We start from the raw sequence: 15,624 nt of genomic DNA, 5'->3' as shown, positions 1-15,624 counted from the left end.
ATACTCTCACTGCAAAAGAGGTGGATGAATTGTTAAAGAACACCAAACCACCAATGTTTAAGGGAGAAGACCAAGACCGCAATAAGGATGCATTGAATATCTTTCTCACCAAGTGGTATGGAATTCATGCCTTACGGAGCGCTCCGGATGCAGTCAGAGCTCTGCAAACGAGCTTAACTCTGGAAGGAAAGGCCTACAAATGGTGGATGTCTCTCAAGGAGAAGAACATCATACCACAGAGTTGGGCAACTTTTGAAGCAATGTTTAGCAAGGAATTTTTGCCTACAGACAAGGTCAATCGAAAAACGGCTTGGGACACATGTTCCATGCACCAATACACATCACTCCTTGAATATATCTCTCACTATCGGGACGTTATCCTCAATTTGGAAGGCTTAGATACCTTTCAACAAGTACGGGGGTTCATACGAGGTCTGACACCCGAGCTTAAGAAGTATGTCAAGACCCAAAACCCTAAAACACTTGAGGAAGCCATAGTGAAAGCACATATTCATGATGATCCTAATGAGAAGAAAACACATAATAGTCACGTGCCTTCTAATATACATGGTAATACACGCACTCAATATGGGCACAATAAAAGAAAATTTATAGTTGCCAATTAAGATGCATCTAAAAAACCCAAGGGGTCCAGGGGTCCTCTCTCTCCTGAGGACTTTGATAAAGCCAAGAAAGAAAAATTATGTTTTCAATGTTTAGGAAGAGGTCATGGAAAAAAGGATTGTCCCAAGGGGAAATCTACTGCTCAGGGCAAGGAGAAAGCAGTGTATAAGGTGAAATTGCTGCCTCTTGATTCTTCCTCAAGATTCTCTTCAGTGGAAGTAACACACACTGAGATGGTGCATGAATGCTGTCTCACAGCTTCCATGTGGCAACCAACCTTTGGACCACATGAGTTAGTACGTATGCACGGATATCCGCAAGGGCACAAGGTGTGCATCTTGGTCGATGACAATGCTACTCACAATTTCATCAATTACGGATTGGTGAAAAAACTCAAACTGCCTCAAACTCGAAGTACCCACCACTACAAGGTAGCAATGATGAATGGACATGATACTGAAATATGGGATACTCAATGCCGAGCTGTTCCATTGGAAGTATAAGGGTACTCTACATGTTTGGATTTTCGGGTTATGAACATGGAAAGGGCTGATGTGGTTCTTGGTAGGGAATGGTTGCATAGCCTAGGACCATCACTGAAGCGTAGCTATGAGCACAACAGCTTGATGTTTGAATCCCATGGCGCACATGTGTTTTTGTTAGGAGAAAAAGATATACCTTCATCATCACCACTGATTTGTACCGCTGAGCTTATGCAGCTCATTTTTGATAATGAAATAGATCATGTTTTCTTGTGTTACTCACTGTCTCATTTTCTTTCTAACATTGAGTCTGTTGACCATTCCTCAACGTCGCATGCTTCTCTCTCCTCTATTCCACCAATTGCTAATTCTAAACAAGCAAACGTTGCTAGTCAATTACAAAACATTGACGTGGCTGCAGGCTGTAAACCTGTTAGTAAACCACCTTACCGTATGAGTTATTCAGAAGCTGCTGAGGTGGAACGTCAGCTTGTTGACTACCTTAGAAGAGGGTTTATACAACCCAGTTCTTCACCATGGGCTTTGCCTATCCTCTCAGTGAAGAAAAAGGATGGCAATATGCGCATGTGCGTAGACTACCATGGCTTAAATGCAGTTACAGTTAAGAACAAATACCCATTGCCTAGAGTAGATGAGTTGTTTGATAAGCTCACTCATGCTTGCATTTTTATGAAAATAGACTTGTGGTCAGGATATCACCAAGTCCGTATTCGACTTGCCGATATACCTAAAACTGCATTCTGAACACGGTTTGGACACTACGAGTTTTTGGTGATGCCCTTTGGGTTATCCAATGCACCCGCAACATTCATGACACTTATGGATAGTGTCTTGAAGCCATATTTGGGAAAATTTGTCATTGTTTTCCTCAATGACATCCTAGTCTATAGTGCTTCTGAAGAAGAACACTTACAACATCTCAGGCAAGTGTTTGAGTTGTTACGCACAAACAAGTTATATGCCAAGGAATCAAAATGGTGATTTTCTAAAAGATGAAATTCATTATTTAGGGCATGTTATTTCAGCTAACGAGCTATACATGAATCAATCCAAAGTGGATACCATCCAAAAATGGCCTCCTCCTAAAAATCTGGAAGAATTACAAATATTTTTAGGATTTGCAGGTTTTTACCGAAGGTTCATTAAAAACTATGCTCAAATTGTTGTTCTATGATGGATCAACTAAAAGGCAAAGGTAAAGCTTTTCAGTGGGGTTCCACTCAACAACACAATTTTGATACGCTCAAGGATGCATTAGCTACAGCTCCTATACTGGCTATTGTAGATCCTTTGAAACCATTTTTTTTGGAAACGGATGCTAGTGACCATGCTACTGGAGCAGTCCTGTTACAAGACGGACGGCCGATTGCATTTGAAAGCAAGAAGCTTGATGCAGCTCAACAAAACTATTCTGCTTAGGAACGCGAACTCTATGCAATAGTGTATGTCTTAAAAACATGGCGGTATTATATGTATGGTGCTCAGTTTGAGATTGTGTTTGACCATGAAAGCATTAAATGGTTTACACAACAAATGGATTTAAAGGGTCAAAAAGCTAGGTGGGCCAAGATCCTTCAGGAATATGACGCCAAGCTAAGGTATTGCAAAGGCCGATATAATGTAGTGGCAGACACTCTAAGTTGAATGCCAGAGATCAATTCGCTCTTGTTCACGGAACTTCGTAGTGAATTTTTAGATTCTCTCAAAGGCAAATATGAGCATGATGAAGCATATTCCAAAGTGTGGAGCCATGTTCAAAAGAGGGATCCTTCTCACTCCAACGACAGTAGTGTACAATTAACCTCCACACCTAGTTCTCGTTTATCAAGTGATGAACTACAGCAATGGAAGCATTTTACCATCGATAATTGGGTACCTACTCCATAAGGAGAGAGTTTGTGTACCGACGGACGCAGACATTCGGCGCCAAATTCTTTATGAATGTCATGATAGTCCAAGTACAGGGCACCCGGGAATTAGAAAAACTTATACTCTCGTACGACAACAGTTTTACTGGCCAGGTCTACATGGCTTTGTTCAAGCTTATTTCTTGCATTGCCAAAAATGTCAAGTTAACAAAGCAGAGCGCCTGAAAGCAGGAGGACTCTTACATCCTTTGGTGATTCCCAATGGAAAATGGGAAAGCATCTCTATGGATTTTATTGTAGTTTTACCAACCACATGTACGAGGTCATGACTCGGTATGGGTGGTCGTAGACAGGTTGACTAAACTATGTAAGTTTATTCCGACCAAATCAACGATTAAAACACCAGAACTAGCCAAGTTATTTGTGGACAATCTATACAAATTGTATGGTTTGCCAAGTAACATTGTTAGTGACCGCGATCCCAAGTTTAACAACCACTTTTGGAGAGCTGTATTTAAACAATTGGGTACACAACTAAACCTCAGTACAGTTGATCATCCAGAAATAGATGGTCAAACGAAACGGGTTAACCAAGTGATAGAGGATATGCTAAGAGCATACGTCAGTAAAAAATAGGCAGACTGGGAAGAATAGTTACCTATTCTCGAGTTTTCCTACAACACAAATTTTAGTCCTTTCATACTCATGTATGGGTTTCAACCTAGGTCACTAGTTACGGTGGGGTTGGCAACTAGAAAACTCCAACAGGTTAAGGATTTTCTCCAAGACCACATGGATATGCTGAAACTTGCTCGTCAGAATGTTCGGCAAGCACAGGATCGGTATAAGAAGTACACTAATGAGAAACGTCGGCAAGTTACCTTCGAAGAAGGGGAGGAAGTATTTTTACGTGTGCGGCCAGAACATTCAGAAAGTCTAAAAACTGGGCTGACACCTAACTTATCTCCCCGATATTGTGGGCCTTTCAAAATACTCAAGCGAGTAGGTGATCCTGCCTACAAATTATTACTACCTTCGCATTCTCGCATTCATCCGGTGTTTCATGTAAGCCATTTACGTAAGCGGTTACAAGTGTTGTAGAGGGCCGTCAGGAGACTTAGGGAACAACTGATGGTGGCACTACAGTCGGAGGAATTCAAGGCTTGGCACGAGCATATAAAAAGACATGAAGGTGCACAACCTATATATATAGGGTAAAAGAACTCAAGTGGGAGGCGCTATCCGCATGGAGGGGAATTCTAGAGAAGAAGTAAGCATTGCAGGTAGTATGAGGGTGGAAGGTGGGCCGCTTGCTGAGGGATAAAAATATGATTTTTGCCCATGATCCACACCATTTAACTTCTTGGGAAGACTTTCAAAATGACCGGTAAGAACTTTTAGAACGGAAAGCCATCCGCTTTGATCCCATTGTAAATATTCATGCGCCCATCTAGCAGGAATGCATTGCCCGCAGCCTTGATGGACATCTACATGCAATAGTGAACAACCCATGGGGCTCTAATTAGGGTATCAACACTTTTGATGGGACTCATTTGCAACAGCTTCGAAGAGGTGTTTGTTGAGCGAGACAAAGAAGGGGAAGCCTCATGCTCAAAATGATAGAGTACTCTCTCTCCCTCATAATATAGAGGCCATAGCCAAACCACCAAATCTTTCCCTCATTCTCAAGGAGGATATCTCTCACTCACACTCAACCCATGGGACAACTCTCCCTCCTGATACTTAACCTCCGTATCTCAAATATTTCTCTCTATCATATTGAAAGCTCTCATAGCCAACTCTCTCATGTAAAGCCTTATGCTTGAGCACCATGCACATTTCAATCATCCTCAATGTCACATGAGGAGGAGAAAGAAGAAAATCATTGTTCAAGTGACACCACCCTTCAGTCTATGCCAGGATCCAAGACTCCAATCTTTCCAACGACCGCAAAGGAGAAAACCTTTCTTTGCGACAATTTCTTTTGAAGCATCGTGCATATAATAGAAACTTGGAGCGAATTCGCAGGTGGGCTAAGCAAGGACTTGGTTTATTTTCACCTAAAAATTTCATGTATGCAGGCTTGGCTAAGGACAAGAAAATGAGAGAGGCAGTTGAAAAGTTCATCCATCAAAAAATTTAAGACATTGTCTCCTTTGCGTAACAAGAAAGAACTAGAAGACAGTGACTACATGACAAAGCGACAAATTTTTCTCAAACTAAATCAACATAGACGGTATATGAGGCTCAAACGAGGGCCAATCTTTCCAAGCACTAGTAAAGGCAATCATATGTCAAAGAAGGAGCTCCACCAAGAGATATCTAGAGAAATCACTGAAGGTGACAAATTGGATGCAATAATGGTCCATTTGGATAGCGAAGATGCAAGCCAAGGAAATGATAGTGAAGCCTTGCATACACCAACCGTGCATGATGTTTGCTATGTTCCAGCAAGTGTACTACAAGAGAAGGTGACTATCATGGGTCATCCAAGATCATATCAGAGGAGAATATCCAATGTAGATGTGGATCGTTTCTTCAACGTATGCCACAACAGATTTTCTTTATTCCATTTCTTGATGCAAACACGAAGCAAGTTGGCATAGAAGTAGTTCTTTCAAATCTAAGTGGTGGAAATAATGGAGGGTTCAAATTGAATCAATCAATCATGATGCCATTAAACTTTATATTCTCGGAAGCCTCGTACAAGTATCATCATTGAAGATTGTGAGTAATGATTGAGTTTATGTTGTGTGATTTGATATGATTATTTTTGGATTGATTAGTAACTCACCTTGGTATATTTGAATCTAGGGACAAGTTAAAAGTTCCAGTTCTGTATCTAAGTATGAATAAGAATAAAACAACTTCCGAAGAGTTTGTAAGAATGTTTTCTTATACTTTTTAATTTTTTGCTTAATTTTTTGTGACATTTTAACTCTTTAGGTACAACCTTGCAAGGAGACATGTCTTTCCTCATTTTTACAAGAAATGTCTAGTGCCAATTCAACTATAGAAGGGAAGAAAGATATTTGTGAAGTTCAATTGGAGGTTGGTCGATTACATAACATTTAAATATATTCTTAGAGAAGTTTCTTATGTATAATTTTGTGCTTTCAAGGAAAATGGCACTCCAAACAGGGCCTTCACTTACTTGGAACCTACAAATTTTTCTCCTGAATATGATTTGGGACATTCAAGACAGGTATTTGTAAAGTGTGTTCTTGAACTTATCTCCATGAATACTGGAATAATTTATCTACATGTTTTCATAGGTGACAAATATTTTTGCATGGATCATCCTCATATATAAAATCGACCTCCTCTTCCACAAAAGATGATACTTGGTACTCAAACATGCTTGATCAGGTTTGTATAACTAGCATGTGGCCACTAAGATGTTCTTCACTCGTACCGAGTTTTGTTTTCAATAAAAGTTTTTTCTTCAAAGGTGAATGGCCAAGGCATTGGGACTCCAAACAAGAAAGTCAAAGAGGTACTTTAAAGTTATTCGAAATTCAAATACATCACGTTGTAGTATATTTTACTTACACAAATTAAGTATACTTTAGCATATCGATGTTGTGGCAAGTAGCTCACCTTTGAGTGTAGGATATTGCATTGATTTGGAAAACACCGTCGATGAAAACAAAAGAGTAACACTCCTTAAACCATTTTTGAGCAAGCAAAAACATATGCCTTTCTAAGGTTTGAAGTTTATTTATTTTTTATTGTAGCATACATGGAAAATGTTTGACTTGACCAAGCCCTCTGAAGACCATTCTATATCTATCATACAAGAATTTGTGAGACTACCTTTGGTATATTTTCTGAGCATTATGGTAATTATAAATGTTCTAGTTATTTAATGGAAGTTTATGTGCAGGTTGCAAAGCATCCCTTGGAAAATGATGAGGAGAGTGATATAGAACCATTTGAAATGGCACATTTACCACACTTCAAGTATTTAAATGTCTATATGTTTGTTTCAACTTGAGTATGTCTTTCAGGATGATGATAACCCCATCAACAATGCACAATATAAGAAGCAAAAAGTTGCTTGTGTGAGTAAACTATTGGTGAGTGTCGCAAAATCATTAACATGAATACTTTAATGCAATTTTTGTCTGGTAGTTCATTGAAGTTTTTTCTTTGGTCCTATTGCTAGGGCAAAAACAAAACAAAGAAGAGCGTTCCCTTGAAAAAGAAAGTATGTTTATACCACTCACTCTTTAATAAATATATGTATTCAATAGGTTCTTAAGGATGTTTCCAACGAGCAACCATGTAGTACAACTATTGTCAAGACAAATGGAACTTCAAAGAGGGAGAGAAAAGTCCCTACAAGATACAAAGAGAACTCTTCTAAGGTATATTACTATTAACTTGTTTATATTTATTCCCTTGAGCTCATTAACAAACTTATGTGACTTATTGATTTTGTAGATTCCAATTGCTCGAAAGATGAACATGAATCTTTCTCGTCAAGAAATCAAAACACTAACTCATGTATGTGAATTCATGTATACCTAGCCTTGGGCCTTTTGTAAATGTCAAAGAACGTATACTGTAAGTTTCTTTTGAGCTAAAGATTTACTTGATATGTGGTTGGTTTTAATAGATCAATAACATAAAGCAATCAACAAAGAAAGCCGTTGCTTTGAAGCTTATGGGAGAGGACAATGTAGACTTGATGTACAAAGGACTTGATGACTTTTTGAAAGAAATTCAAGAGAAAACTCCTAAGGGATCATTTGACTTTAAGAAATCGCGCAAAGGACTCGAGACATTGGATGTTTTGGTGAGTTGGGCATTCCAATGCAAGAAAGTGAAGCTCGCTAAGGACAAAGGAGAAGACGTTGATCAAGACGAAGTTGAAGTACTTCAGATTTAGCTTCACTAGCAAACTCTTATTGGGATGATACTTGAAATTTTGGGATGTTACTCTATTTTTTGAGTTTTTGTTATTTAAATATGTATCCAACAAGTACATGCTCCTTGTCGTAGACAAACCACTTTTTGTGAGACATGTCTCAAGAAGATTTTGTGATTGTTTATAGTTTTATCACTTGATATCATATTTTATGAAGATGAATCAAATATAACTAATTTGTAATAAATGCGAGCAAAACACATGTCATATGTGCATGTGATAGAAGTATTGTGCAACACCATTTATGCTCTTAATCTTTTCAAAGATCTTTTTTTCTCGATGTAGAAGACTAAGCATTATGTATACAAAGTTTATAACTTGAACTATATCAGATTATATGCATGTATCAATCAGGATATCCAAATTTTGGATCATATTCAATATGATATATCGAGGTAGCAACATATTTTCTTTGAAACAAACTAAGAGAATATTTTTATTGTATTTAATAGAATTTTTTCATCATGAAATTTTCTATCTGGAGCAAGAATTCATTAGTGAATATTTTCATAGAAGATTCCTCTTTTTCATCGTGGTAAAAGTATCAATAGAAAAAAAACAGTGTTGACATACTCACAGGTGCCGTGACTGATTATATCCCAATTCTAATGAAAAAGACAAAATTGTCATTTGAAAAAAAAAGAGTTTTAACACCACTTTTTATAGAATGAAAAACTGTTTTGAGTAGCGAATAATTTAGCATGCGTCAAATCTTGGGCATCGAGTGCAAACATGGTAATAAATATTATAGGTATGAAAAATTTACATTATAATTAGAGAGACATCATGCTAAAGAGTGAATAATAAACATAGAAAATATATTTTGGCTACAAAAAACTTATGGCATAAAAAATATGCATGTAAAAAAATAGCAACTATTAATATTAATAGCATGAAATATTGCTAAGTGGAAAAAATCTTCATAAAGAAATGAGTCATTTTTCATAGGCACAAGCATAAGAATGGTGACAGGTATGAAAGATTCATATTATAATTAGAGGCTAGATAGTGAATAATCCTCATGGGAAAATTCTTTTGAATGCAAATATTCTATGCAGGTATAAAAAATTAGAGGCTAAATAATGAATAATCCTCATGGGAAAAACTTTATGGGTGCAAATATTCTATGGTATTAAAAATGTATATGCAGAACATTAGAGGGTATTAAAAATGTATATGCAGAACATTAGAGGGTATTAAATTTTATAGCATGAAACAATGTTAGGCATGAAAAATTATCATTGTCAAAATTACCAGTTTACATATTAGAGCGAAAATGATTTCCATGAAAAAGTTAGTTCTAGTCTAATAAATAGATAGAAAATAATACATGTGAAAAAATAAGCACTATCAATGGTCATTGGGTGATATATTTTTCGGTACAAATATTATAGATGTCTTTTTGCATGGATCATGTGTGAATATTTCACCCTTAGTGCATTGGCTAAGGGGGCCTAATGGTATATAATATGATAGACATCTTTGTAATTTTATGCCGACTAACAATGTCCATGGACATGCTAAATTGTCAAAGTCGATGTGCTTTTGTCCAGGTGGCTCAAAACAATAAACAACCTTTGGGAAGTAAAATGGCCATGCACAATGAAGATATTCACTTGGAAGGTGTTGCGGGGGGTATCCTCATCAAGAATAAATTTCTTGCTAGAGAGACAGATACAAACATTTTCTATGGGTGCAAAGTAGCTTCAGAGGGTCCCTTACATATGTTCGAAGATAGCCTCTCCTCGTGGGGTTTTGAAGTAAGATATGCAAATGGGTGCAAAGTGACACGATAGCTTTGCCTTTATTGTTCCCCAAGTAGTCATGTGTAGTTTTAATTATTGAGGTTACTGCATTGTATCTTGTAGTCAATTTTAGTAACACTCTTAGCACATAGGATTCAGTCTCCAATCAAAACACTAGTCTTAGTAGGAGGGATACCTCAATTACATTAGGAAGGAGAATGAGTGTGTGTGCATGGGTGTGTGTGTTTGTGCATCTGTGCCTCGGGGGTGCACCTAGCTTTAAGAAACTATCCATGTAATGTGTTTTCAAAGGGTATTAAAAAAACCCCTTTACTTACACGCTTAAGGTAATAAAATTACCCATTTTTTCTTTAAAAAATTATGGGTTCTTCTCTGAAATTGATTTAAAAAACCTCTTCTATTAATATAATCTTGTTAAAATTATATTACCAATTAAAAAATTATTTCATTTGAACTCATGTGGTAACTTACATATCTAAGAGGTGAATCCCTCGAGAGGGGTGTGTGTATGAAGAGATTGAGAACTGACGCATGCAACTCTCCACCCAATCACTCTATATATAAGCCAAGGGCCGGGACACTCATGCACTTTGATACCAATATGAGGAGACTAAGAACTGGTACATGCAACTCTTCACCCAACCACGCTATATATAGACCCTTAGCCTGCCAAATATAGCCCCCTAAACCACATGAATGTCCCAACCCCTGGCCTACTATCCAAACCTACCTTAGGCCTGACAATGTGTGTGGAGGTGGAGAGAGAGAGAGAGAGAGAGAGAGAGAGAGAGATTAGGTTAGCATTACTATTCTAAGCACCTGAGGAATTCAATTATGGTTAACATAATGCCAACCGCATGAGAGAGAGAGAGAGAGAGAGAGAGAGAGAGAGAGAGAGAGAGATAGATAGATAGATAGATACATGTGAGCATACATGCTATAAAACAAAAGATATGTCAAACAAATTGAAAGTAAAGATCTTGTACTCTTAAGAGAAATGACCTAGAGAACCTTTACAGATGGGCGAGGATAGAGAAGAGAATAGATTAAAGCCCAAGGTCAAAGTTGATCTTCAAGAGGGAGGCAAAGCAATTGGCAATAGTAAAGAGGTCTGTAGAGGGGAGATCAGTGGCACATAAGCTCATTCCTTGAAGTCCTCCTCCAACATTGGAAGCATAGCAAAGAGCAGTGGCCACAAGGCTAGGCCAGGGAATGTTCCTGAGGCAGTCTAGCATATTGGTGTGAACGTGCCTCTTCTTCCAATTTATAGGAAATAAGTCGTCCAATTGGGCCATTTTGGCTTGCGAGTTCCTCTTCGACTTCTTAATGCTCTCTTGTACCAAGTCTTTTGCAAAGACTCTCCACATCCCTTTCAAAGCGGGGCTCTCTAGAGCAACTGCATAGTAGCACGCACCATTGCCCTTTTGGGCCTTCGAGTCTCTTGGACCTCTTAATGAGAATTGCAGTGCTTCCCCCATTGCTCCCCCTTGCCATCCTCCCATTATCCTCTCAGCCGGGCTGTAGTCTGTAACTGTGGCTTTCAGCATGCTCTCCCCTTTCACATCATCAAACCTTATCTTCCAATGCTGCCCGCCTGCCTTGCCCACATCCCCCTCTGCAACCTCATGGGGCGCAGGCATCCATGCCTGCGTACTCCTCCTACCTATGGCTATCAGCTCTTGGGCAGCTCCGCATGGAATCCCTATGTCGACCTTGTCAAGGACATTACGTGTATTAATGAGGCAGCCATAGCCATAGCAGTGGAGCAAGCCGTCCCAGCTCCAGATGGGAAGATGAAGGTGATGGCGACTTGGATGTGTACTGCAGAGAGTAGAGTTTGAGAGGGCGGGCAGGGCTGTGGTAGGAGAAGAATGATTGAGGGAGGAGGCGGGTGGGGTAGAGGTGGACGTGATCGTAGTGTTGGGTCGGGTATCAGTGTGAGTGCAAGAGAGAGAAGGCTGGTGCCAGAGGGTGTTGGGCGGGCAGAGAAGGAGAACCCCCTTGAGGCCATTGTCCCAGCAGGCCCAAAAGGAGGAGCAGCTGCTAGGGTTGGCGTAAGGCCCGTTGGGCTTTCCCGCACAGAAGGTGGTATTGCTGGCGTCGCAGCCGGCCTTAGAAAAAAGGGATATTCCTACAATCATAAGCATGCAAAACAACCTTGCCATCGTTCTCTCTTTTAGGCTAAGCGCAGGATTGTGTCTCCTACCAGCCGCTCTCCACCTTTCTTATACGCGTCAAACATCCTTCCCGCTCCTATCCGTGACCTTACCACCAACGTCTCATTTTCAGTCATTTATTCAACTCATACCCCCTTCACGGTTGATATTGCGCCCCCCCCCCGCCCAAAAATGCCCCTTCAAGCGTCTTTGAAGGTCATTGGGCACCCCTAGTTTTAAAAATCCAAGAAACTAGTCATGCATATTTTTTGCTTTGCATCTTGGTAACTCTTCTACGGATGTGAGAGAGAGAGAGAGAGAGAGAGAGATATGAGGTAGTAGTTTGCATAAGGTCATAGTCACTTTCTCAAAATAAGAGGTAGTAGTTTGCATAAGGTCATAGTCACTTTCTCAAAATAAGTTCACAACAGGCAGTATTGCACATGCTATTTTGTCATTTTTTGCAGAATTTTTGTTAGTATCATTTTCTGCATAACAAGTCTCTTACAATCTTCTATGGGTTGTGCTACAAAGCACGTGTTGTTCCCACTTGATTTTTTCTCGTTTTGGGCAGTTTTCACATCAAGTGCAACATTTTTCATGATTGACAACAACAAAGATGTGTTCAAGATGTTTGTTGTTGAGGATAGATGGATGGGGACAGTTACCCTATGTGGGCTTATATGATGCAACATGTCCTTGTGTCAAAGAGCATTTCAAATATTGTGTAGGATATTGATATGTTCTGGTTCTAAGGATGCAGACGATGTTGAGAATGTTATAGGTTTTGGTGGCAGGATTTCTTCTATTAGATTTGGTTTGCCTACGGCTGAGCAAGCTCATTGGGATATAAAAGATGCCCAGTCTCATTCTTTGATTGTGTTGTCTTTGAAACGCACTATTTCTCCTCAAATTCGTTCAACAAAATCTGCAAAACAGGCTTGAATATTCGAGCTGTTCTTTATGCAAGTCGCAATGAGGCTAAAATTGCATTGCTGCATAAAGAGTACGAGTCAAAGATTATGCTTCAGGAAGATCAGATGGACACTTTCCTTGCTAGTGTCAAGGATTTCAATGAGTAACTTATTTCTGCAGGCGAAGTCATTTCTGTCAGTTCCCTTGTGCACACTGTTCGTAATGCTTTGCCAGATTCTTACCATACTTTTGCAAATACTTGGAGACTTATGTCCTAAGGAAACCTAGAAGTTGTCAAATTTGATGCATTATGCACATTGTTGTTGCAAGAGTCACTTTCTAGAAAAAAACAGGGCTAAACAATGTGCAGTTGAGCAGGCCTTTATTGCTACTCAAAGAAAAGGTGGTAACATCAATTTAGCCACTTCTCATGGTTGTTCTATGAGTGGTAAATCACCTATTCTAATGCTTTTGCTAGAAGCAATTTGTTTGGGAATTTTGGTGAGAATGAAAAATAGAAGATGTGTTGCCATTACTATAAAGCTAATGATCACTTGATCAAGGAGTGTCTAAAATTGAAGGCAAAAGAGGCTAAGAAGAAAGAGGTTGGTTCCACTACAAGTGCAGCTATTGTTGAGTCTTTTGTTGAAAGGATACTGTGAGGCTGATGCTGATGCATAATGGGTTTTTAGTGCAGTGTACCTATAATCCTGTTGTCCATAATGCATGGTTTGTTGCAGATTCATATGTGTGGCATTTTGACACTGGTGCTACAAAGCACATTACCTCACATCGTGATTTGTTTACCTCTCTTGAGTCTATCCCTCATGGGAATTCAGTTACTTGTGCCAACAATGCCTCTTATCCGGTTTAGGGAGTTGGAAAGATTGTGCTTACTACTGCAAATGGCAGTTCTTTCACACTTGTTGATGCACTTTATGTACTTGGGATCAAGAAGAATATTTTTTCTGTATCTGCACTTGCTAGACTTGCTCTTGTTGTGAAATTTGTGGATGACAGATGTATAGTTCATGATCTTAGTTTTGATGATGAGATTGATGCATTAGGCGTTTTATGTTGTAGGCTATATAAGTTCACTTTGTATGACAAGTGTGGGCAGGATTCTGCAAATGCAATTGTGGGTTCTAAGGCTATTTCAGATGCAAAACTTTGGCATGCACATTTTGAACATCTAAATTTGGCCAGTTTGCTACGTTTGCAAAAATCTAATATGGTTTCTTCTTTGCCGCCTCTTGAAGCACCAGTCAAACATGTTTTTGAAGGCTGTATTTTGGGTAAGATGAAGGGTTCAAAGTTTCTAAAGGATGGTTCAGTTAGGGCCACATGCAGGTTGCATCTTGTGCATAGTGATGTTTGTGGGTCCATGCAAACTTCTTTCTTGGGAAATTACCTTCACTTTGTGACTTCATTGATTATTACTGCAGGCATGCATGGGTGTATCCGCTTAAAGCAAAGTCCGAATTGTTTATTTGCTTCAAACAATTTCTGGCTATGGATGAAAATGTCTCAAAATGTAGTATGGGAACCCTCCGTTCAAATCGAGGGGGGGAGTATATGTCTCATAAATTTAATGCATTTCTGACTAGTCATGGGATAAAACACCAATGTACAATGTCGTTTATGCCTGAGCAAAATGGTGTTACTGAGAGGAAAAACAGGCCACGTATGAAAATGGCACAATCTATGGTCAAAAGCCAAGTTTTTCTGCAGTCATTTTGGCTTGAGGCCATCATGTGTGCCACTTACGTACTGAACAGGTATCCTCCAAAAGATAAACAATCTATGAATCCATATGAAGCATGGAAGGATAGAAAGCATATTAGCACATGCATGTTTTTGGTTGTTTGGCATATCCTTTGGTGCCACAAGAGCAGCGCATAAAATTGGATGATAAGTTGGTTATAGTGCTGAAAGAAAAGGTTACAGGTTGTATCATCCGCAAACAAAGCTTATCTGGGTCTCATGGAATGTTGTGTTTGTGGAAGATTCTGATCAGCCCATGTTGTTCTGTACTAGAGATAGTAATGTAAGCTCACAAGACATTTATGGCACTTTGTTTCCTATTTTTAGTGGTGGAAGTTTGAATGTAAATTCCAATGAAGCAAATGTACATCCTATGGGGGTTTCTGAAAAAGTTACAGATCGTCCTATTACTGATGCAGATGTACATGATGTACTTCATGAGGAAAGGTGTGAGAATGAGCAAGCTAGAGGTATGCCAAAATGGTTGGTGCATACTTTGCGTGACAATAAATTGGATGCACCTTTGTCTAGTTGTACTCATTCAGGTTCTCACCATGCATCTTATGCATCAGATTGTTATGCTTTAGTTGTGTCTAGCTTATGTGATGTTGACGAGCCTTTGTCTTTTGAATTAGCATAAAATTCAAAAAATTGGATGGCTGCCATGCAACAAAATATGATGCACTCACAGAAAATATGATGCACTCATAGAAAATACACATGGACTTTATGTGAGTTGCCTCCTGGTAAAAATCCATTAGTACGAAGTGGGTTTACAAGTTGAAACCCAAGCCGGATGGTGAGATTGATCGCTATAAGGCTCGATTTGCTGCAAAGGGTTATGCACAGCAAAAATGCATAGATTATGAAGAGACTTTTGCTCCCACTTACTGTGTGACTACTGTGTGTTTTCTATGTACATTAGCAGCTCATTTTGGTTGGCATGTACATCGGTCACATTGTTACTGCTTTCTTGAATGGTGACATATTTGCGGAAGTTTATATAACGCAACCTTGTGGTTTTGTTATTAAAGGGTAGGAAGATAAAGTGTGCAAATGTAAGAAAGCTTTGTATTGGTTGAAGAAATCTCCTCA

The 15,624-nt window shown here is 39.0% G+C and overlaps 1 protein-coding gene and 1 pseudogene across 1 annotated transcript; one reads left to right on the top strand and one right to left on the bottom strand.

Annotated features, from left to right (window-relative positions):
- Nucleotides 1–4,241: 4,241 nt before the first annotated feature.
- Nucleotides 4,242–7,528, top strand: LOC147429776 (uncharacterized; annotated as a pseudogene).
- Nucleotides 7,529–10,638: 3,110 nt separating this feature from the next.
- Nucleotides 10,639–11,888, bottom strand: LOC147429775 (uncharacterized). The gene has a single exon (XM_086495353.1). The coding sequence runs from the start codon at nucleotides 11,857–11,859 to the stop codon at nucleotides 10,741–10,743; it is 1,119 nt and encodes a 372-aa protein (XP_086351479.1). The 5' UTR covers nucleotides 11,860–11,888; the 3' UTR covers nucleotides 10,639–10,740.
- Nucleotides 11,889–15,624: the final 3,736 nt, after the last annotated feature.

Source organism: Adiantum capillus-veneris, chromosome 22, assembly GCF_014529385.1.
Source record: "Adiantum capillus-veneris isolate H3 chromosome 22, ASM1452938v2, whole genome shotgun sequence".
NCBI lineage: Eukaryota > Viridiplantae > Streptophyta > Polypodiopsida > Polypodiales > Pteridaceae > Adiantum > Adiantum capillus-veneris.
Note: the sequence above shows the minus strand (reverse complement) of the source record. Positions and strands in the feature narration are given on the sequence as shown.

What these genes read in the sequence shown, in the direction of transcription:
- LOC147429775 (XM_086495353.1), bottom strand. Translation starts at nt 11,859, where the DNA reads ATGGCAAGGTTGTTTTGCATGCTTATGATTGTAGGAATATCCCTTTTT.